This window comes from Lontra canadensis, unplaced genomic scaffold (genome assembly GCF_010015895.1).
Source record: "Lontra canadensis isolate GAN:19392208 unplaced genomic scaffold, GSC_riverotter_1.0 scaffold54, whole genome shotgun sequence".
In the NCBI taxonomy this organism is placed as follows: domain Eukaryota; kingdom Metazoa; phylum Chordata; class Mammalia; order Carnivora; family Mustelidae; genus Lontra; species Lontra canadensis.
Window position 1 is genome coordinate 13,007,048 of NW_022631048.1, and position 21,930 is coordinate 13,028,977.

The window sequence follows — 21,930 nt, forward strand, 5'->3', positions numbered from 1 at the left end:
ACGGGCACCGCACTGCGGCCGCGAGCGGCACCTTCCGAGGGCCAGCGACGCTGAGCATCCTCGCACGCGTTCACTGGACACAGGTGGGGCTTCGGAGAGAACCTACTCCCACTCTGTGACTGGTTTGCAACGGGGCCGCTGCCGTTTACCAGGGAGGTGTAAGAGCTCTGACGCTGCGTCTTAGTTTGGAGACGCACCCGTTATCACCGCATGACTTGCTGTTCGTTGCTTTTTCTTAATATTCTTCCTTTTCTAGAGCGATTTTAGGTTCCCAGCAAGAACAGTGAAATCTACCTCTTGTCCCCACAACACACACGCACACCCTCCCACCACCATCAACCTTCCCCAGCAAAGGGTACACTCGCAGCTGACGGGACAGCTCCCTCTTGGTGCGCATGTCCGGTGGCTTTGGACAAACGTGTGATACCCACCCGTTATAGTATCACCCAGAATGGTTTCACTGCCCCAAAGATCCCACACTCTTCCTGTTCATCCTTCCCACCCCCAGCCTGGGCAACCACAGACCTCTCCACGGTGCTGAGTGTTGCCTTTTCCAGAATGTTCTACGTTTGGAATCACACAGTATGCGACATTTGCAAATAGGCTTCTTTCACCTAGAAGCGTGCATTCGAGGTCCCTCCATGTCCTCTCGAGGCTTGACTGCTCACTCTTTTTAGCGCTCCGTAATACCCCACCAACTGGGTGGACCACAGTTTGCTTGGCCACCCCCCTCCTGAAGAGCGCCCTGGTTGCTTCCAAGTCTTGGTAACGAGGACTGAAGCTTCTAGAAACATCTATGTGCAGGTTTCCGTGAGGATGTGGGTTCTCAGCTCTCCAGGGGAATACCAAACAGCACGACTGTGGGCCTGCGTGGCGTCTGGGTGTGTTCTGGCCCCTGTCACAAAAATATCATCCACTCTGTGCCTTACGAGCAACGGAAATCTGTTTCTCACAGTTCTGGAGGCTGGAGGAGCGAGACTGGGGCACTGGGATGATCGGGGGAGAGCTGTCTTCCCTATGCAGGCTTTCTGCTGTGCTCTCACATGGTGGAAATCCAGGGGCTCTGTGGGGTCTCTGTCTCTTTTTCTTTTTAAGAGAGAGAGCCCAAGCTTGAGAGGAGGGAGGAAGCAGACTCCGTGCTGAGCGTGGGGCCCCACTACACAGGGCTCAATCCCATGACCCTGAGATCATGACCTGAGCCAAAACCAAGAGTCAGACGCTCAACCAACCGAGTCACCCAGGTGCCCAGGGGTCTCTTTTAAGGACACTAATCCCACCAAGAGGCCTCCAGTCTCATGACCCAATCACGTCCCAAAGGCCCCACCTCCTAACACCATCACCTTGAACGTCAGGTCTCGACATATGAACTGGGAGGACACAGCCATTAGGTCCATTGTCTTTGGTAAGAGTATGTTTAGTTTTGTAACAAAATGTGAAACTTTAAAAACAGCCACGCCGTTCCGCAGTCCCACCAGCAATGGAGTAGACAACTGAGGCCAGAAACCAAACCAGGACGCATAATAACCGCAAGAGAGAGAACAGCAACTGAACAGGGAAACGGAAAACCTAGAGGAAAAAATTCCTTTCACCAAAATCCTTCCATAAGAGAAAATATCACAATCATGAAAAAAAAAAAAGCATACAAAGGAACATTCAAAGCTAAAAAGGAGACCTCAGTAAGTCTAAGTGTGACGGCAGAAAGCAGGCCTCGGAGAGTCAGAAGCGGACGCTGCGGGGACTCTCAGGAAACAAAAAATCAGGAGATGGAAAGAAGCTGAGATGAGACAAGACGGGAAAAACAGGGAAAATCAGAAACCAGACTCAAAGAGCCAATATTCAATCCTGGGCATTTTGGAAAGAGATTAAGTGAAGGAAAGGATACGCCCAACCCAGGAAACAAGGACCCCAGCCAGAGGACGGGGCTTTCAGGCGGGGCCCACCAGGGGCTCCGGCACGGAGACTCTCAGCGCCGGGAGATGTCAGACCTGCGGGCATAATGGAAAGCCAGCTTTTCGAAGTTAAAACAGAAATAAGAAAAAGGACAGAAGGAGGGAGAGAACAGAAAGAAGAAAGGAAGGCAGTGGAGGGAGGGCGGGAGGGGAGGACTGACACCACAGGCCACTTGGGGACTCAGAACCAGGGGAGCGAGGAGGCCGGAGGGTCCGCGGCGGCCCGCGACAGCAGGAAGCGGATTCTAACCACGGCCAGCCGGCGGGTGGGGGACACAGGACCTTTCAGACGCGCGGGGTCCGAATTTGCCCTCACCGCGCCAGCTCTCCAGGGCGAGCCAGGGCGCCCTCCGGGCAACGCGCGGACGGAGGAGCAGCGACAGGACTGCGCGAGGAGGACCCCGTTAATCTTCCCAGGGAAGGGGACACCCCGCAGGCGGCCCCCGGGGAGAAGGGGACCCGGCAGACGGCCCCACGGCCGGTCGGAAAGCGCGGGGACCCGCCCGAGGGGTGGGCCGGCGGCAGAGACCGAGGCGGGCGGGGAGCGCCCCGGGGAGAGGCGCCGGACTCTGACGCGCTCCCGCAGCCGCACCCGACGACCACAGCCCGGGGCGAACCGCACGCAGCGGGGAGTGCGCGGCGGGAAGGGGCAGTAACCACGCACAGCCCTCAGGGGCGCGGGGCCCGCCTCCAGCCCTCCCAAAGCCACACGCCCGCACCCGCGAGCCGGAGACGACGTGCGTGAGCCCCACGGCCGCGGCGGGAACAGCGCCCGCAGGACCAGGCACACTGCGCCTGCACGGCCGCACGACACTGTGGGAACCGCTCCACCGCAGCCCCTCCGCGCGGGACCCAGGGCGGGATGCAGGGCGGGGCTGCGGACGCCCGGCCGTCAGCCCCCGGGTCCCGGGGGCCTCATTCTTCCCGGTTCCCATCTTTCCCGAACTGCCCAGCACTCGCCTCTCGCCCAGCTACTTCCCATTTCCTAGGTTGTGCCCTCAGCAAAGATGGCAGTCGGCCAGAGAGGCGGTGGCTAGCGTGACTTCCGGCTGTCCGCCCTCAGCAAAGATGGCACCCTGCCGGAAAGGGTGTGGGCACGACTTCCGGTCGGGCGGACCTCGGCTAGGCTCGTTTCCGGCGGCGCTCCAAGTGACGTAGCGAGCGCGCCGCGCGGCGTGAGCCGAGGACGGTACGGGGGCACATGGAGGTCAGCGGCAGCTCTCGCGGCTGCAGCGTATGTCTGGCGTGGGTGGGGAGGAGGATTCTGGGCGTGGGTCCTGAGGGCTGGAGGGCGCACCGGGGGGTCGGGGTCCCGCGGCTGTAGGCGGGGGGCCGGCCGGCCGGTGCGTGCGTGCTCTGCCGCCGCCATGCCGCGTGGTGGCCGGCGGGCCCGGGTGCGGCTCTTCTGTCTGCCCCCGACGGCCGGGCTTCGGGGCTGGTGTTCGCCCGATCCAGCGGGCCCTCTGGACCTCAGCTCGGTCCCCAGGCCACAGGGCTGTACTCCCTGGGGGGGCGTCCCCGCCGGCGGGCGCCGGGGGTGCGAGACGTCGCCTTCGGGCGCGTGTCTTTCGGAGTCTGGGCTGTGCGGTGGTGAGACCCGAGGCCTCGCACCTGCGGTGCGCCGGCGAGCGAGGGAGGCGTGCGGCCCGGGGCCAGGCTCCGGGCAGCTGGGAGTCTAGCGCGCGCTCTGCTTTAGCAGGAGGGGAGGCCCGGGCACCTGCCGTGCGCCGGCCGCGGGGTCGCCCCGCCGAGCGAGACGGTCCGAGCGGCCGGAGGCCGCAGCAGCGGGATGTGCGACGGAGCCTGGGAGGAGCTGACGTGTCGCCTGGGCGTGGAGGCATGAAGGGTGATTTCCTGGGTCTGTGGCGTCGGGGGACAGCGGGGCCTGGGGGGGGCGGGAGGCTGTGGGGTGTGGATTTTCCAGGCGCGGTCCGGTGGAAAACGTCTTCCCCTGCGTCTCCCCAAGTCAGTTCTTCTAACTCTCGGGGCCTTTGAAGTGAGAGGGGCCCGGGGCCAGCCCCACCGGGAGGCCTGGACAGCCGGGGGCTGGATTGTCCAGCTCAGCTAGCTGACTCCAGGCGCTGCCGGGACGGCCTCTCCGAGGCCCAAGCCCTGGCGCCCTGCGCTTTGGTGTTCAGTCACGTCCTTCACGGAAACCAAGTCTGTGAGGTTTTTGCTGCAGAAAGCACCAGCTCATGCGGGGACAGGCAGAGAGGAGAGGTTCCGGCTGGTGGGGAGGGTGGCCGTGCCTTCGTGGGTCCTGCTCTCGGGTCCGGGAGTGGGAGCTCGCCCAGCACCGCTTTCTCTCTGTTGACTCTGCAGGGCTGTGGAACCACGTGCTAGCCGTCTTACCTGCCGGCCCCTGCCCCCAGCCCCCGGCCGCCATGGCAGCCCGCCTGGTGAAGCGATGCGCTTGCCTCCTAAGGGAGGCCACCCTTGTGCCCCCTGCCGCGGCTCCTGCCGTGGCTCCCGTGGGTCGACTAAGACTTGCCCAGGTCGGCCGCGGGACTCTGACCTCCTCAGCTACCTCGCCCAGTTCGCACTTCCCACGTTCCTTGTCAGGGCTCCTAGAGAAGGAGCACGTGTTCAGCGCCAGGCCGCAGCAGCAGGAGGTGGACCGGCTCATCGAGAAGGCCTCCCGGCCAGAGGAGCTCCTGGAGCTGGTCAGTGGTGGTCACCACCTGCACGAGAACCACGCAGCCCTCATGCTCATCCAGCTTTCCCGCCTGCTCTCTGACAAGCCGGAACACAAGGCCTCACTCACGCAGGATGCCCGCTTTCAGCAGCTTCTCCAGCTTGTCAACAGCCAGGTGGGTTTCTAGAATGTTCTCTCAGGGTTCAACGGGCAGAAAACAGTGGCACTGGAGTCTAGAGCAGTCAGTCGCTTTCTGTAGCCAGGAGCCCTGTTGCTTGCCTAGCTCGTCACATCCTTTGGTTACTCCTCCGCACGGTCCCCTTAGCTGAATTTTGCTGTCCTTCTCTGCCAAGCAGCAAATGGGACACGGGACATGGATGCGCAGGAAGCGAGCTGGTTCTTCTCCGTTTCCGGGTGCTTTTGCCCTGGGCAGGCAGTCCTGATCTGTGTAGCTCCCCTTCAGTGTCTGGCTCGCGGTGGGCACGCCCCTAAAGCCGGAGGAGATATGGGGGAGGCTAGGGGCTGATGAAGGGTGCCAGGGAGCTGGGCTGAGCACAGCCGTCATCCAGCTGGTCAGATCCTTAACACACAAGTGCAGAGGGCACTTGTCTGTGGCACGGGGGTGGGGCGACACACCAGCTCTTGGCTGTGGCCTCGTCGGCCCACAGTCCTCCCCTGGTCCATGCTGGAGGAAAGCCCTGCTTCGGTCGCTGAGCTGCAGAGCCCGGTGTGCAGGTGTCAGGCCGAGGCGGAGGGGAGTCACAGGTTAAGGGTGGGGTTTCCGACTACAGTGTGGGAAAGCAGTGGGCGTGGCAGGCTGGTTTTACAGCCAGATAGGCCCGCGGAGAAAATGCCGGAACGCTTCCCTGGTAAGGGAGGTGCGGAGCTTTCCGTCTCGGTGAAACGTGCACGCGCTGAGGTCACGGCAGAAGGTCACTTCTCTCTGATGCTGTCGCTTGTAACCCCTTACCAGCCTCCTCCTCGCTCTGCGACTATGGTCCCGGGAGTTACTGCTTTGCACGCACACTGATAACTGCAGTGTGTTTCAGGGGACGAGAGCAGATGTCGGAACAAACCCATAAGCCAAAGCAAAGTGGGAGCGAAGTATAATGCAGGTGGTGACCGAGCTTCCTTGTAAAAGCTCTCCTGCCTTCCGGGAGACACAGGTGCCGCACCACGCTTCCTGATACGGACTCAGATTTTCTACTCGCTGGCCTCCCCAGCCCTTCCCCGGCTCCCCTGTTTGCACTCTGCTTCCTCTGTGCAGTCCCATTTCACCGGGGAAGGGAGCGGCCCCACCAGTGGGGCTGAGTTAGAGGCTCAGTGCTGTGGGCAGGACCCCACCTGAGCCCCTGCGTGCTGGCTCCCTGGGGGCCCTCTGCCTCATACTGCCTCTGCGAGGGCATGAGCTGGGCTAGAGGGGCCCCTGCACATCCCTGAGGCCTGGAAACATCAGCAGGGTCCCCCTTGTCAGAAACAGCCCCCGAGGAGGAGGAGGGAGGTGCTGGTGCCACTGCCTCGGCTTGGGGACACCACGTGTTGCGGTGTGAAGCCTCACGGGGTGTGGGTCACTGAGGTGGCAGCGGTGGTGACACGTGAACAGCCAGCCCCTCGTCCCTGGTGCCTGGGGGTGTGGGGTCGCCAGGCCTCCTCTTGCCCACATATCCCAGGGCTGCTTTGCAGCCGCACACCCTGGGGAGCAGGGGCTGGATGGGAGGGTGGGGCAGCAGGGCGCTGGCACCTGGATGTGCTCCGCGGGGCAGCTCGCTCCCCTCAGCTAACTGCTTACCGTCGCTGCGAGCCAGGGAGCCAGCGGGTGGGCAGTGAGCCTGAGTCAGCCCTGCAGGCCTTCCCCCGACCGCTGGACTCAGCAGCTTGCTGGGTTCATGTCTGCGTGCGCGTGGGGCGCTCGTCCGGCGTGCCCACTACACAGATGCGTGGCCGGGTCTCTGTAACCGCCTGCCTCTGTGGAATTTGCGTTGGAGGAGCTTGGGGGGTTTTCCTCCTCGCACAGAGCTCGTGTTCGCAGGGGACCCAGACCGCTGGCGGAGCAGGGCAGGCTGCCGGAAGTGCCCACCTTCCGGCCGTGGGCGGGGAGCCGTGCTGGCTCCGGACGGGTGGGTTCTCGGGTGTGACTTCCCGTGTCCTCCCCGCCCAGATAGCCTCGGTCTGGCACGGACCCCTCGTGAGGCTGCTCCGGAGCCTCTACGCGCTGGCGCTGCCCGTGGCCTGCAAGCAGCTGCATTCGGTGGAGCAGGAGGTCCGCTGGCGCCTGCGCAGGCTCCGGTACAAGCACTTGGCCTTCCTGGCGGAGTCCAGCACCACCTACATGCAGCAGCGGGGCTCCCAGGAGCTGCTGGCCGAGCTGCTTATGAGCCTGGAGCGGCGCTGGGCAGAGATCGAGGACAGCCGCACGGTGGTGGCCCTGATGGCGAAGGCGGGGCCCCTCTCGGAGCCACTGATGAACCGCCTGGAGGACAAGGTACTGGAGCAGGGGCGCAGGGCGGCTGTGGGCACACTCTGTGGCCACGCTTACCAGCCCAGCGTGCTTCGTCTTCTCTAAAATCACCGTGTGCGCCTGACCTGGGCTGGCGGGTGGACCCACTCCAGGCTCACGTGTCCCAGTGATGTGCCGCGCCACACCCCCCTTCTCCCCCCCGCAGTCTGGTCACATTCAGCCCCCGTTGCCGTCGTAGCGGGCGCTGGCCTAGATGGCTGCTACAGCAGGCCGTGCAGCCCATGGGCCCCGGACCCCCCGCGCTGGGACCTGGGGATAAGTCTGGCTGCAGACAGGGCACCCGGGCCTGGGGCTTCCCCGGGTGGGAGCTGGGGCGTGCCCCACCCGGCTGGGGCCTGGGGTTAGTGAGCTCAGGCCCAGTTGCTGTCCCACAGGGGCCGCGCAGGAGCCCTGGCCTCGGCCGCCCCGCTGACCCCTGCGGCTGTGATTGACAGTGCCTGGAGCTGGTGGAACAGTTTGGGCCCGAGGAGCTGCGGAGGGTGCTGGTGACGCTGGCCGCTCAGAACCGGCGGTCGGTGCCCTTGCTGCGAGCCGTCTCCTACCACCTGGTGCAGAAGCCCTTCCCCCTGACGAAAGGCGTCCTCTTGGACCTGGCGTACGCCTACGGTGAGCCCTTCCGGCCGGGAGCAGCGGGGAGAAGGGCGCTCTGGCCGCAGCTGCGTCAAATTCGGTGCCCGCCCGTCCCGTGGCCGGCGCTGGCCAAGAGGCTGCCACAGAAACACAGTGACCCATGGGCCCTGGTGCTCTCTGCTGGGCCTCAGGGATAAAGTTGGTCACGGACACCTCATCCCCAGACCTCAAGGCCAGGCTGGGGTGGCCGGGTGGCTCCCAGGGCGGTCTGTAGACCCTCGAGGGTGATCCCTGGGCTCGCTCTGTCCCGAAGGCAAACTCGGCTTCCAGCAGACGCAGGTGTTCCAGCGCCTGGCCGCCGACCTGCTGCCCCTCGTGCCCAGCCTGACGTCCGGCGAGGTGGCCCGCTGCGCCAAGTCATTCGCCCTCCTCAAGTGGCTCAGTGGGCCTCTGTTCGAGGCCATGCTGCAGGTGAGCCGGGCAGAGCCCTGCGGCCTGGGCTTGGGCGCCGTGGGGCCTGACTCCCCTGGAGCGGGTTCCCTGCCCCTTGCGTCCAGGAGGCACAGCTGGCCGGACCGTCTGTCTGGTTGGTAAGGGGGTTCCTCCTCGGGTCATTCGGGGGAGCAGACGTCATGGGCGGGGACTGTGTTTTCTGTTCTCAGCCTCAGAGGAGTTTATGCTCACGGGTGGCTGTCCTAGGAGCTGTGTGGGTGGCGAGGCTGGAATCCGCTCGCAGGTCGCAGGGCAGCAGCGGGGAGAGACGCGTCTGTGTGCACGGCCCGCAGCTGCTCGAGGCCGTGCCGAGCGGCCGCAGCACTTGCAGAGCCGCTGCTGGGTGGCTCCTGGGGACCCCAGCCTTTGGGGATGGCAGCCGCTGGCAGGGAAGGTCTGGGTGGCCCCGGACGGCTGGGGTCATGGGCGGTGGAAGGGCTGGGTCCGTCTTACACTGTGCCCCACCTGGCCTGGCCGGCCCAGCACGTCTTGGACAGAGCCCAGACCGTCCCGGTGCCGCACCTGTGCAATGTGCTTCTGGCCTTCGCGCACCTCAACTTCCGCCCAGAGCGTGGGGAACAGGAGGATCAGTTCTTCAGCTTGGTACGGTCTGTGCGGCCCCCGCCGGCTGCTGCGGGGCCCTGGGGAGCAGCTCCGGGCTGGAATTCTGCGGGGGGGCCCTGGGGATGCGAGGGGAGCAGGCTAGAGCCACACGACGCACATTGTCCTGGGGCAGAAGGCGCGCAGTCCCCACGCCTGCCGTGGCCCAGAGCAGCTGCAGGTCAGGAGGCGTCGGCTGGCCCCTCGCCGGCCGCACGGTCAGGGCCAGGCGGTCCCTGGGCTCCGATCCTGGTGTTTCCTTAACGCCCCGCTGTGGCTGTGAGCTGCGGGCGGGGCTGCGTGCCGCGTGGGTCACGTGTGCATCCACGCAGCGTGAGCCGTTCTGCGTGTGCGCCGGCTTTGACCCTGGGCCTCTGCAGCACCGCCCTAGCAGGCCCGCTGCGGCCCCTTCCATAGTCTCCAAGTGCCCCTCGAGGCCGGAAACCCCTCCCCGGCCTGGGGCCTGCTCCCGTGTGACGGGAGACCTGCTGCTGGGAGGGGCTGTGGGAAGCTCCAGCTGAAGGTCGCGCAGGTGCCGAGGAGGGTTTCTGGTACTCTTGACGGGGGCCGCCCCAAGCCTGGCCGGGAGCGTGGGCAGGATGGTCCCCGTAGCTCTTCAGGCCTCGGGGTGGCCAAGTCCTTCCGGAGCCCTGAGCGCTGCCGGCCCGGATGCTGGCCGCCGCTGAGCGCAGCCCCTCTGCCCGCCCTGTCCTCGCTCAGGTTCACGAGAAGCTGGACTCCGAGCTGACGGGGCTGCACCCGGCCCTGCAGGTGGACGTGGTGTGGGCGCTGTGCGTGCTGCGGCAGGCGCGGGAGGCAGATCTGCGGGCTGTGCTGCGCCCTGAACTGCACGGCCAGTTTCTAGGTGAGTGGTGGGGCGTCCCCTCCTCCCGAGCCCGCGGCCGCCGCACGTGCCTGCTTTTGCGCGCCTCCACCAGGGCGGGGGAGAGGCGGTCCCCCAGCTCACCTGTTGTTCACCGTTCCTCTGCCCTCTCCCTTCGGGGGACCCCCAGACCCTCTTCCCTGATAGCACATGTGGTTCGGGGAGCAGCGTGGGGGCAGGGTGCCCTTGTCCCCCACCTGGCCCGCGTGTCCCTCAGCCCATCCACTCTTCTCACGCCATCTTCTCCCTTAGAGTCCAAGTCCCCGAAAGACCAGGGCACCTTCAGGAAGCTGCTGCACGTGAACGCCAGCGCGCGGCTGGAGCACCCCGGGTACGCGGGCCCGTGTCTGCCGGCCGCGGCCCTGCTCCCCCGGCTGTCCGCCCTCGATGGGAAGGTGACCCCCTTGCAGAAGGAGCTGCAGGACACGCTGAAGGGGCTGCTGGGGAGCAGCGACAAGGGCAGCTTCGCGGTGCCCACGCAGTACGGCTGGGTCCTGGGTGAGCCCCCCACACCCCCCTGCTGACGGCCACGCGGCTGCTGCTCGTTCCAGACCTCTGTGGTGAGGGCCCTGCGCCCCCGGGGACGGTCCCCAACACGTGCGCCCACACCCCTCCTAGACGCTGAGGTGCTGCTGGACCCCGACGGCCAGTTCCTGCCCCTCAGGAACTTTGTGGCCCCTCATCTCACCCCGCCATCCGGGAGCCAGCCGCCGCCCCCAGGAGCCAAGAGGTAGGCAGCCAGACGCCTACTCCAGGGCTCCCTGCCCCCTCCGCGGGCCCCGGGAGCCCACACCCTGAGCCCCGCGCCCTTCCCTGCCAGGCTGGCCTTCCTGCGCTGGGAGTTCCCCAGCTACGGCAGCCGGAGCCGAGACCTGCTGGGGCGCTTTGCGCTGGCCCGGCGCCACGTGCAGGCCGCTGGCTTCCTGGTGGTGGACGTGAGTACTGTGGGGCCCGGGGGCCGGCCACGTCGGGGGCCCCCTCACATGGGAGAAAGGGAAGCTTGGAAGGTCATGTTTAAGGCCACAACTTCTGGGAGCCACTCAGGGCCTCATAGACCCAGTCTGCGTGCCGGCCACAGAGAGCAGGGTGGCCTTGCAGACTGGGGGACGGTTTTGTCACGTTCACGTCTTGGATGTTTTTCTGTTTTCAACGGTTTTTAAAAATTAAAAAGCCGTTTTCGGGCGCTGCAGCCTTCCGGATCCCTGGCCCAGGGGTCAGGGTGCTGTAGCTCTGAGCACTGAGGGAAGCGAGGCCTCCCCGCTGGCCACAGTCCTGCGGCTCCGTGGGCTTGGGAGGCTAGGGGTGCGGGTGCAGAACGGCGGGCAGAGCCGCGGTCCCCATGCCCTCCCTGCAGGTCCCGTACTACGAGTGGCTGGATCTCAAGTCTGAGTGGCAGAAAGGCGCCTACCTGAAGGACAAGATGCGAAAAGCTGTGGCAGAGGAGCTGGCCAAGTGATGTGTCCTGAGCCGTGGACTGTGCTCGCGGGGGGCCGGGCTCTCCGAAGCCTGGCCGGGCCCACTGGACACTCGTGCCTGGACGAGCTTGCCCAGAGGGGCGTGCTGGCCTGCAGCGCCTGCCTCTTACGGGCAATAAACCTGTGATTTCAGCTTTCAACACCAGGAGACGTCCCGGGTTTTGTTGCCTTCACCGTCTCTGCCCTGCTTTGCGCACTACTGGCCTGTCCCCACCTCTGCCTTCCCCGGGGTCCCCGTCGGCACGCACGCAGCTGCCTGTTGCACACGCTGTGCATCTACGCAGGTGGAGCCTGATGCTTCCGGCCCTGGGGCCCTGAGGACCTTCCCAGACAGGCCCCTGGGTGTGGGGTCCGGCTCGGGGTTCTGCTGGTTGTGTGGGTGCTGAGCAGTCGTCCTGGGAAGTTCTCTCCTGCCTGGGGTGTCAGGCGAGTGTGGGTATCCTTGAGAAGCCACGCTGATAGGAGGTGCTGGGTCTGGAGCAGAACCAGTGCTCGGCAGACAAAGCAGGTCTCGTGACCCCTCCCCGCCCGTCCAGGCCAGAGGTTCTTGGGGTCACAGGCCTGTGCGCCCCAAGCCTCCTTTCCCACTGCAGGAGTAGTGCCACTAGATGCTGGAAAGAACCGTTCATCCCTGGTGGCTCTGGGGTGGAGGGAGCTGGGGAGAAAGGCCACCTCCACCCTGGGTCCCGAGGCCAGCTGTTCCGCACACCTCCAGAGAGCTCTCAGCTCACACAGGCACGGGGGTGGACACGTTTGCCCAGGGGGTGGCTGTTCCTCACTAGGTGGGAGGGGTAGCGACAGTGGCCCGGGCAAGAGACCTGCCATAGCGAAGGGCTGGCATGGGCGAACGCCAGGTGCAGATCGGCTCAGGAGGGCCTCGCACAGCCCCGAGGACGTGTGAGCCTGTCCTGGGCGCCGCCCGGGCCCACCTGCCTCCACGGGACACACACGAGTCCCTTTGTGCTCGTGAGAAGGGACGTGGTAGCTGTGTGCTCCCGGTTTCCTCAGCAGTGACCTCTCGTGGCACTGGCGGGTGTCCCACCAAGATACTGACGGGGATGGGAGTCCCCAAGTAGGACGCCTCCGCGGCACAAGGACCCTTGTACCCTCTACACCCGCACCTCCCTTTTGCCAGCTGCCACCCCCGTTTTCTCCGTGTCTCCCCTGCCCTCAGAGCTGCTGTAGAGGAGTCTGACTGTGTGGCCCTCGGGTCGGATCTGTGCCAGTTCCTTACGGGCGGCGCTCATGGGGGTCCGTATTGGCCCTTCCCTGCCCCTGCGGTTGGATGGCTCGGCCCCACTCGAGGACAGTGCAAACCCCAGATCTCGGATAAACGCCCAGGAGCGCGGCTGGCACAGTGCCGGCCTAGGTTCCCACCAGCAGAGTGAGGAGCCCTTTTGTTCTTTGTGTCCTTGCCATGTGGTGTCATCCTAGATGGCTTGGATTCTAGAAGATGGGGCATCTCCCCGGTAGCTCGTGCTGGGGAGCACTTCATTCTGGCCATCCGGGGGGCGTGTGTCAGGCCCCTGCCATCTCGGTGTTCCCACAGCGACCAGTGTTCTCTCCATCTTTGCGTGTCCTTACTCCATTTGTATCGTCTTTGGAGAAATAACTGTTCAGTTCTGCATCTCGTTTTTAATCACGTGACCTGAGTTGTAAGAGGATGTTCTAGAAACCAGTCACTTACTGGATGAAGGATTTGCAAATGCTTACTCCCGTTTTGTGGGTTTTCACTTCCTTGCTGGTGTCCTTGAACCAACCTGTGAAGGTCACTGTATCTTTTTTCTTTTGCATGTGCTTTGTGGGGGTCATATCCGAAAATCCTTGGTTGGTGAATCTAGATCATGAAAATCCACCCATTTTCTTCGAAGAATTTTATAACTGTGCTCTTAATACCTCTCGTCTGTTTGGGGTTACTTTGTATTTGGTGTGTGCCTGGTGTCAGCTTCATTCTTTTGCACGTGACTCTCCAGTTGTCCCAGCACCGTTACCGGGAGAGCAGCTCTCTTCTCGTTGTATAGTCTTGGCACCTTGGTTGAAGCTCCATTGGCCACAGATGTCGGGTTATTTCTGGCTCTCAGCAGCACCCTGTCTCTTGATTGTTGCTTTGTAGGACATTCTGAAGTAGTGTGAGTCCTGGACTACGTGAAAAGGCTTCCGTACAGCCAGGAAAACAGCTAACGAAACTGAAAGCCTGCAGAATGGGAGGAGATGTTTGCAAATGGCACAACCAATAAAGGGTTAGGATCTAAAGTATATAAAGAACTTAACACACACACACAAAACCTTCCAGTTTGAAAATGGGCAGAAGACATGAACAGACGTTTCTCCTAAGAAGACATCCAGATGGCCAGCGGACACATGACAAGATGCTCCACATCACTCGTCATCGGGTGGGACCACCTCACACCGGTCAGAATGGCTAAAATAACACGGAACGACAGGGGTCCGCGAGGATGTAGAGGAAGGGGACCCTCTTACGTTGTTGGTGGGAATTCAGGCTGGTGCAGCCGCTGTAGGCAACAGTATGGAGTTAACTCAAAAAAGTTCAAAGTAGAGCCACCCTACAGCCCGGCAATTGCACTGCCAGCTGTTTACCCAAAAAAGATAAAACACAAATTCGAAGGAATACCCGTGCCTCTAGGCTTAGAGCAGCGTTACTGACCGCAGCCAAATTACAGAAGTGATCCGAGTGCGCGTTGCCTGATGAATGGGCAAAGGGGAGGGGAGGGGTGTACACACATGACACACAGCAATGGGCTATTTACAGCGTGAGGGGGAAACGTGGCCTTTGCCATGATGTGGATGATGCTGGGAGGTATTCCGCTAAGTGGACTAAGAAAGACACCATAGGATTTCATTTCTGTATGGAATTTATGAAACAAAAAGGAAAAGGGCAAACTAAAAAACAGATTCTTAACTATAGAGCACAAATGCATACCCGAGGGGAGGTAGCCAGGGGGCCGAGGCGCTTGGTGAGCACTGACTGACCGGAAGTGTTGGCTCTCTCCACGCCTGCAGTTCATACGACGCTACGTTAACCACACCGGGATTTTAAAGAGGGTGAGTCCTACTTGATGGTACATTTTCAAGGTGGTTTTGACTATTCTGGGTCCCTTGTGGCTGCGTATGCCTTTTAGAAGTAGCCGGCCAGTTCTTACAAAGAAGTAGTTGGGACCCGGAGAGGAATAGCAAGGGAGCCTTGGCTCAGTTTGGGGAGCGCTCTCGGAACCACCTTATGCCTTCTGATCCATGAATGTGGGATGTTTGCACATTGATTTAGCCGTTCCTTAATTTCAAAGGTTTTCTAATTTTTAGAGTGTAGATTTTGAGCTTCCCTTACTAAACTAATTCCTAAGGACTTTATTCTTTGGGGGGTTATTATGAATGGCATTCTCTTTATTTCAATTTTGGATTGTTTATTACAAATTTATAGAAATACAGTTGAGTCTTGGGGCTCCTGGGTGGCTCAGTGGGTTAAATAAACCATTGCCTTTGGCTCGGGTCATGATCCCAGGGTCCTGGGATCGAGCCCCACATTGGGCTCTCTGCTCAGCAGGGAGCCTGCTTCCCCCTCTCTCTCTGCCTGCTTCTCTGCCTACTTGCGATTTCGGTCTGTCAAATAAATAAATAAAACCTTTAAAAAAAAATAGTTGAGTCTTTACCCAAAGTACAATTCATGTACAATATCCTGTTGGATATTGGTGACTAATTTGTACATGGATCCCCATGAGTCTAGTTGCCTCTGTCACCGAAGCTACTGGAACGTTGTTGACTGTATCCCCTATGCTGTACATTGTACTCATGACTTACGTGGTTTCTAACTGGAAATTTGTGCCTGTTAATCCGCTTCGTCTGTGTCCCACCCCCACAGCCCCTCCCTCCCTCTGGTCACCCTTCTTTGAAGCTGTTGCCCTTTTGTGTTTGGGGTTTTAGATTTTTTACAATTTTGTAGGATTTTTTTTTTTTTAAGATTTTATTTGACAGACACAGCGAGAGAGGGAACAGAAGCAGGGGGAGAGGAAGAGGGAGAAGCAGGCTCCCCACTGAACAGGGAGCCCAATGCGGGGCTCGATCCCAGGACCCCGGGATCCTGACCTGAGCCGCAGGCAGACGCTTACCGACTGAGCCCCCGGGCGCCCAATGGTGTAGGTTTTGAGTGAACCTGCGCTCCAAGAAGCGGCTGCGCCAGTTTATGTTCCCACCAACGTGCGCGAGTGTCCCAGCTTCACACGCTCGCCAACACTTTCCATGTTTCCTGTTTGATACCAGCCGTTCTGACGGGCGGGGTGGGCTCTCCCCGCTGTGACGCGTGGGTCCCTGGCGAGGAGTGGCACTGCGCATCGTGTCACACGTCTGTCGGGGTCAGCTTTTCTTTGGAGAAATACCTCTTCGGACCCTCTGCCCGTTTTTTAACCAGGGCATCTGTTGTTGGGTCTTTACTGCATATGCTCTGCTTTATCGTTTTATGTGTTTTATCGCGTATGTTCTGTATGTATTTTGGGTATTTGCCCCTCACTGGGTCGTGCGGTTCACGGGTCCCCCCACATTCCATGGCTGCCGCCTTCATGTTTCGTTGATGGCTCCCCCTGTGCACCGGCTTTCTGGGCTGATGCAGTCTCACACGCCCTTGCCTGAGGAGACTCCGAAAAGAATGTTGCGAGACCGACAGAGAACGTGCCTGTGCTCTCCTCTGGGGGTTTTATGGCTTCGGGTCTCACACTGAAGTCTTTCGTGCATTTTCAATTTATTTTTGCGTGTGGGGTAAGGCAGAGCCGGTCTCGTCCTGCATGTTGTCCAGTGTCTGTCGGCGAGACCGTCTCTCCCCCGTCCGACACTCTGGCCTTCTTTCTCACAGGTGCGTCGACCCCCTAAGTGCGCCTTTACTTCTGGACTCTCTCCAGGTCCGCTGACCCGTGCGTCTGTTTCCCGCCAGGTCCATACTGTTTGAGTCACTTTGATTATGTGCTCTGCGGTGTCGTGTAAAGTGTGGGCGCGTGGTGCCTCCACGTGTCGCTGCTTCTCAGGATCGCTTTGGCGTCGAGGGACCGACCGTCGATCTCCGTGTGCTGATCTTGAACCCGCAGCCTTGCTGAACTGATGTTCCAGTCCTGATCGTCGTTGCTGCTTTGAAGAGTTTGTCTTTGACTTCAGCATTTTTACAGACGCCTGCCTGTGGCGCTGCCTGCCTACATCCTACTTGGAGTCCGCTGGGCTTCCTGGCGTTTGCGAGGGTTTGTGTCAGCTCAGGAGCGTGAGCCGCGCCTTCTGTGGAAGCGCGCGCTCGCCTCCTGGCCTTCCCGCGGTGGGGGAGTCCAGGCCGTTACGCGCCGCATTCCCCGGAGACTGTCCGCTCGTCTTTCCCCCGTTCTCCAGCTGGCGTGGTCTGTCCAGCTTCACGTTCACCCGTTCTCCTGCCCATTCGAAGCTTCTGTTCACCCTTTAAAGTGAATTTCATCATTTCCCTGCGTTTTCGATGTTCTCCCCTTAATGTGACCTTGTCATTTGACCTCCCTTAACTTCTTTGCTCAGGCCCACGTGTACCATGGCGCCTCGAAGTCTCCGTGAGGTGTGTCATCCTGCCACCCTCGTGGGCAGTTTCTGTTGCCGCTTTCTTCCCCGTACAGGGGTGTATATAGTCCTACTTTCCTCTCCTGGTGCCTGGTAATTCTCTGTTGGAAATTGGGCATTTTTAACCAAATCCTGTAATAATTCTGGGTTCAGACCAACGCTTTCTCTCCTCTGGGGCTTCTGTTACTTGCTCGCTTGCGGGACTGGCTAAGTTACCTTGCTGAAGTCTTCCGCTTTTCCCTTGCAGTGTGCGGCCTCTGGTGCTCTTCCTCTGGAAAGTACATGGCTGTGCCCACAGTCACCCTGGCCTGCTCTCTGGGCTGTGGCTTCACTGGCTCTGTGAGTCTCCTGCCAGATGCCTTTGACCACAACCTCCACGGTCTTGAGGGCAACCTCGGGTTCAAACTTCCCCAGGCGCTATTGCAAAGCAAGTCAGCTCCTCTGGGAAGAGACTGGGAGCTGAGCACTCAGTGGAGGGGGGCAGCAGCCTCTTCTGGAGTGGAACCATGGCCCTGAGCTGGCCTCCACATGCCAGGCCCGAGGTCGAGTCTCCCTCCACAAGTGGGGGCTAATCAGAGGAAGGGAGCCCCACCTCACTCACACCTGCCTGGGACTCAGGCTCAGCAGCACGTGCCAGGATGGGATAGGAAGTGCTAGGATCCTGGGGGCCCCGCGTTCTTGGCTCAGCTGTCAGGGGCATTCTCTACCTCCGTGAGCGGGGAGAGGGGAGGGAAGCAGCGGCTTGGCCGCGTCAGACACCACTGACTCTGCATTCTTTCAAACTTTGAACGGGTCACCCGAGTGGCTCAGTCGTGTCCAACGCTTGGTTTCAGCTCGGGTCGTGGGATCAAGCCCGAGTCAGGCTCCGCACTCCGTGCAGAATGCGCTTGAGTCTCTCCTTCTGGCCCTCCTCCTCCCTTTCTCAAATAAATAAATGAATCTTTTAAAAAATAAATTTAAAAAATAAATTGGCCCCAATTTCCTTGAATAGCTTTTTCTTCGTCGGTTTGCCCATCTGACCATTTCCAGGAGCCCTGAGTGGCACGATTTCCACCAGTTTCACTGGGAAACAGGCTTTCATTCTGGAAGTCTGGCTGCCCTCACTGCTTTTCTTGCCTCCCTGTGGGGTTAGACCCCGCAGCCCCATGTTGAAAACGGGCGGGAACAGATGCCCTTTTCCTGCGTCCGCCCCGGAGAGCAGTCTCGCCGCCGAGCACGGCGTTGGCTCCAAGCGTTTGCGTAATCTCAGCCGAGCTCATTTTTACTTGCCAAGAAGTTTCTCACCATCTGAACGGTTGTTGGATTATGTCAGACAGGTCGTGTGTCACTCAATACGGTCACATAATTTTTCTTGTTTAGCTTGCGGGTATGGTGGGTTCCACCAAATGGTCTTCAAGTGTCGAGCCGTCCGCGCACACCTGGAATAAATTCCATCGGTCACGGTCGTGGAGTTCTTTTTATACAGTGTCAGGCTCGATCTGCCAGTCTGGCACTGAGATTTTCTGTGCCAAAGTTCATGGGAGACACAGTCTGTAGCTTCTTGTTTGCTGCTTGTTTCTGGCACCGTCTTTGCTTGGTTTTGGTGCAGTATTTGAATTCGCCTCAGGAGATGAGCTCGGATGTGCTCCCTCGTCTCCTGCTTTCTGGAAGAGACCGCTTCAAACGGACGTTGTACTTTGCATACTTGGGGGAAGTGGCCGGTGCACGCTGGGCCTGGAGTTTTCTTCGGCTAAGCTCTTAAATGAGAAATTAAGTGTCTTTCATGGTTCCAGCACTGTTCAGACCATCTCCTTCAACTCGCCTGCTCGAATTTGGTGATTTTAATTTGCTTCTTGCCTCCAGGGACTTCAGACATCACCCTGGCGCTCCCGGAAACAGTCTCACCCAGCGTCCGGCGCCGTGTGGTCCGGTCAGGCCGGCGCTGAGCTAAGCATCCAGACCCCAGCGCGCTCGGCTACTGGGCTAACTTGTCTTCTGTCCTCTTCAGGTTGTCAGCCTCGTTAGGACTGGGTCGGTCTTAAATCCCCACAGAACCATCTTGTTTCATTGATTTCCTGTTTCCACTGTCACTGATTTCCACTCCTGACTTCAATATTTCCTTCTTTTTGGTGCTTTCGGTCTTATTTTGCTCTTCTTGTCCTAGTTCCATGAGGCAGGAACGTCAATGATGTTGAGGTCTTGCCTCTCTCTGATGCGTATACATATCCCTTCGGCTGCATTACCGCAGACCACACACTTCGATGTTTTATATCATTCTTCTTCGGGTCAGTTCTGTGTTAAAAACAAACACACACCCCGAGGTCCTCCCCATACAGCCCCGGATCACTCGCCGGAGTGCGGCTTTCTTCTCAGAGTTTGCAGGGTTTCCTGTCGTCTTGCCGTGGTCTGAACACAACGCCATGATCTCGGCTGTTCTGGACGCGCCGGGATTTGTTTTCCACCCGAGCTGTGAGCTCCCTCGGGGGAGGTCCCCTACTTAGAACACAGGATCACTCCGCGTCACTGGCCAGGCGGCCCGTGGGGGCGGTGGCGGGCATGCTGTGGCTGTCCTGCACCGGGCTGGCTCCCTGCCCAGCGGCGTGGTGGGTCGTCCGGAGGCCGGAGGAGGGTCCGCAGCCACACCTGCAGCAGCAGCCTCCCCGCAGCTGCATCGGCCTCCGCCCCCACATACTTTGTGGCTCTAACAGCTGCCATGAGCTCATCTGGGACGGTCACGTCCTCCCAGGGGACTGATCCCCGCCTCTAGCGTGTCCCCGCACACTGTCCGCCGCCACCACGCCTCCGCTCAGAGGTCTGCCTTCTCAGATGCAGCCCTGTGCGGCGCCCTCGTTTGGCTGCTGGCCACACCACGTGTCCGCTGCCACTGGCCCACCAACCCGTGACTCTAAGTGACTTTCCCATAAACAGCACATGCTTCCGTCGGCCTTTTGTGTCCATTCTGCCCGTCTTTGCTTCCCACTCTGTGCGCGCACATGTTACCATGTCTCATGTGATTTGTACAATTAGCCTACTCACGTTTGTGTGTGTCAAGGCCCACAGCCGGCCGTTTTGTTGTCTTCCTGTTTGCCTCTGTTCCTTGTTCTTTCGTCTCTCTCATCCTGCTTTCCTGTGGACTCTTTGAACACTTTTTTTTAAACATTTTATTTATTTGAGAGAGAGGGAGAGAACATAAGCAGTGGGGAGAGGGGCAAGCAGGCTCCCCACTGAGCAGGCTGATGCGGGGCTCAATACCAGCACCCTGGGATCATGACCTGAGCCGAAGGCAGAGGCTTAACCGACTGAGCCACCCAGGCGCCCCTTCTGTGGACTCTGACCATTTAAGAGGACTGTATTTTGACTTACATGGAATGGTTTGGGGTGTGTCATCTCGTTTTGTCTTTTTTTTTTTTTTGAAAGATTTTATTTATTTATTTGACAGCGATCACAAGTAGGCAGAGAGGCAGGCAGAGAGAGACGGGGAAGCAGGATCTCCGCCGAGCAGAGAGCCCAACGTGGGACTTGATCCCAGGACCCCGGGATCATGACCTGAGCCAAAGGCAGAGGCTTTTAACCCACCGAGCCACACAGGCGCTCCAATAAATAAAATCTTTTTTTAAAAAACCCTCTTGAGGGGCACCTGGGTGGCTCAGTGGGTTAAGCCTCTGCCTTCGGCTCAGGTCATGATCTCAGGGTCCTAGAATCAAGTCCCGCGTCGGGCTCTCTCCTCAGTGGGGATCCTAATTCCCCCTCCCTCTCTGCCTGCCTCTCTGCCAACTTGTGATCTCTGTCTGTCAAATAAATACACAAAATCTTAAAAAAAAAAAAACCCTCTTGAGTGTTAGCTGGTGTTAACGTTTGTTTCATCGTCACACACGCCGCCAGGCGCTCAGGAGGAGAGCTCGCTCTCTGTCCTTCCCGTGCTCCTTCTTTCCTCCCAGTGCCCCAAGAGGACGCCCTTATCATGTCCATCCTGATGGAGGGACGTGCTTTACCCAGGCTTGTGGGGCGCTGGGCAGGGGCGAGAGCCCTCAGAGTCCCCTCACTCAGGGTACATTTCTCCATCGCTCCTATGAGCGTGCATGGACACACGGCCAAAGCGGGGGTCTTCTTGAATGACGCTCACTTTCAACACCTGGAACACGGTGCGCTTCCTTCCAGCCGCGGGCTCTGGACCAGAAGAGCACTGCGCTTGCCCTCGGCGTTCCCTGTAGGTCTCGCGCTCGTCTGGCTGCTTCGATGATCTTGTCCTCAGTGCTCAGAGCTTACAGCTCAGGTGTCCGGACGTGGATTTCCTTGGATGTTGCATCTCCACGTCTCTGTCTTTGGCCATGTTGGGGAGCTTCAGGCATCATTCGAGTACCCTTTCCGACCGCTCGCCCCTGCCCCTCTTCTGGGACTCCAGTTATGTGAACAGCAGATCTTGTGTTGTTACCCCCCAGGTTCCTGAGCCTCTGTCCAGTTTTCCCCAGCGTTTTCATTGTCGTTGTAAACAGGTTGAGTCCTTCCTGTGGACCCATCCTCAGCCTCACGGGACGTCCGCTGTCATTTCGGGCCACAGATAAGCCGCCCAGCAAGTGTTTCATTTCGATGAGTCTGTATCGTGCTGTGATTTTGGTTTGCTTCTGTGTTATAATGTCTCTTTCTTTACTGACATTTTCCATTTGCTCCAAGATAAACTGTTATTCCTTATGGAAGCTTTTCGAGCACGACTGATTTAAAGTCCTTGTCTGATAATCCCAGCATCTCCGCCTCCTTTTGGCCATCAGCCAGTTCCTCTTTCTTATTCTGGTTGTGCCTTTCCTGGGTCTGGGGTTTCCTTGAGTTTCCTGGTAGGACGGGGATTTTTTTATTGTCCCCTGAATAGTCGGGCGATTTCAGTTCACATTCTGTATTTTAGCAGGTGGCCGTCCTGTTCGGGCTCACCAGGCGGGTCCTGGGTATGCACTAGTGGCCTGAGGTTTCGGTGGCAGTGGAACGTGCAGAGGTCCCTGCGGGGCCATCCTGGAACTCTGGCCGGGGGCTGGGGAATCTGGTCCTCGAGGAGTACTTCCTGGGCTGAAAGCCTGTTGTGGGCACCCCCTAACCAGTGCTCGGGTTGGGGCATCTTGGTGGGGCAGGAGGGCCAGTGAGCCGGGTTGGGAAGGAGTGGGCCTCTCCCTGATCCTCCTGCCAGTTCTGGCAGACGCCCCTAGAGTGGCAGTGGGACTCCAGCCCCACATGGGGATGATACACCCCCTGGTCCTCTTCCTGGTAGCAGG

General features: G+C 59.9%; 1 protein-coding gene and 2 non-coding genes across 3 annotated transcripts; all 3 read left to right on the forward strand.

The window, feature by feature from the left end:
• The first annotated feature begins 3,075 nt into the window (after positions 1–3,075).
• On the forward strand, positions 3,076–11,156 carry TBRG4 (transforming growth factor beta regulator 4). Its single transcript, XM_032875029.1, has 12 exons — positions 3,076–3,183; positions 3,646–3,807; positions 4,272–4,759; positions 6,743–7,066; positions 7,537–7,708; positions 7,986–8,143; positions 8,648–8,767; positions 9,485–9,629; positions 9,900–10,145; positions 10,266–10,377; positions 10,468–10,582; positions 11,002–11,156. Exons 2-12 carry the CDS (start codon positions 3,789–3,791, stop codon positions 11,101–11,103), a joined length of 2,001 nt encoding a protein of 666 aa, XP_032730920.1. The 5' UTR covers positions 3,076–3,183; positions 3,646–3,788; the 3' UTR covers positions 11,104–11,156.
• On the forward strand, positions 7,243–7,379 carry LOC116877974. Its single transcript, XR_004384746.1, has one exon. It is a non-coding gene; the product is annotated as a small nucleolar RNA SNORA5 (small nucleolar RNA).
• Positions 7,754–7,887, forward strand: LOC116877973. Its single transcript, XR_004384745.1, has one exon. It is a non-coding gene; the product is annotated as a small nucleolar RNA SNORA5 (small nucleolar RNA).
• Positions 11,157–21,930: the final 10,774 nt, after the last annotated feature.

Excerpts from the sequence above, each read along its gene's own strand:
- TBRG4 (XM_032875029.1), top strand. Across the intron at positions 4,760-6,742 it reads TCCAGCTTGTCAACAGCCAG|ATAGCCTCGGTCTGGCACGG; the intron begins GTGGGTTTCTAG and ends CTCCCCGCCCAG. Across the intron at positions 10,378-10,467 it reads CCGCCCCCAGGAGCCAAGAG|GCTGGCCTTCCTGCGCTGGG; the intron begins GTAGGCAGCCAG and ends CTTCCCTGCCAG.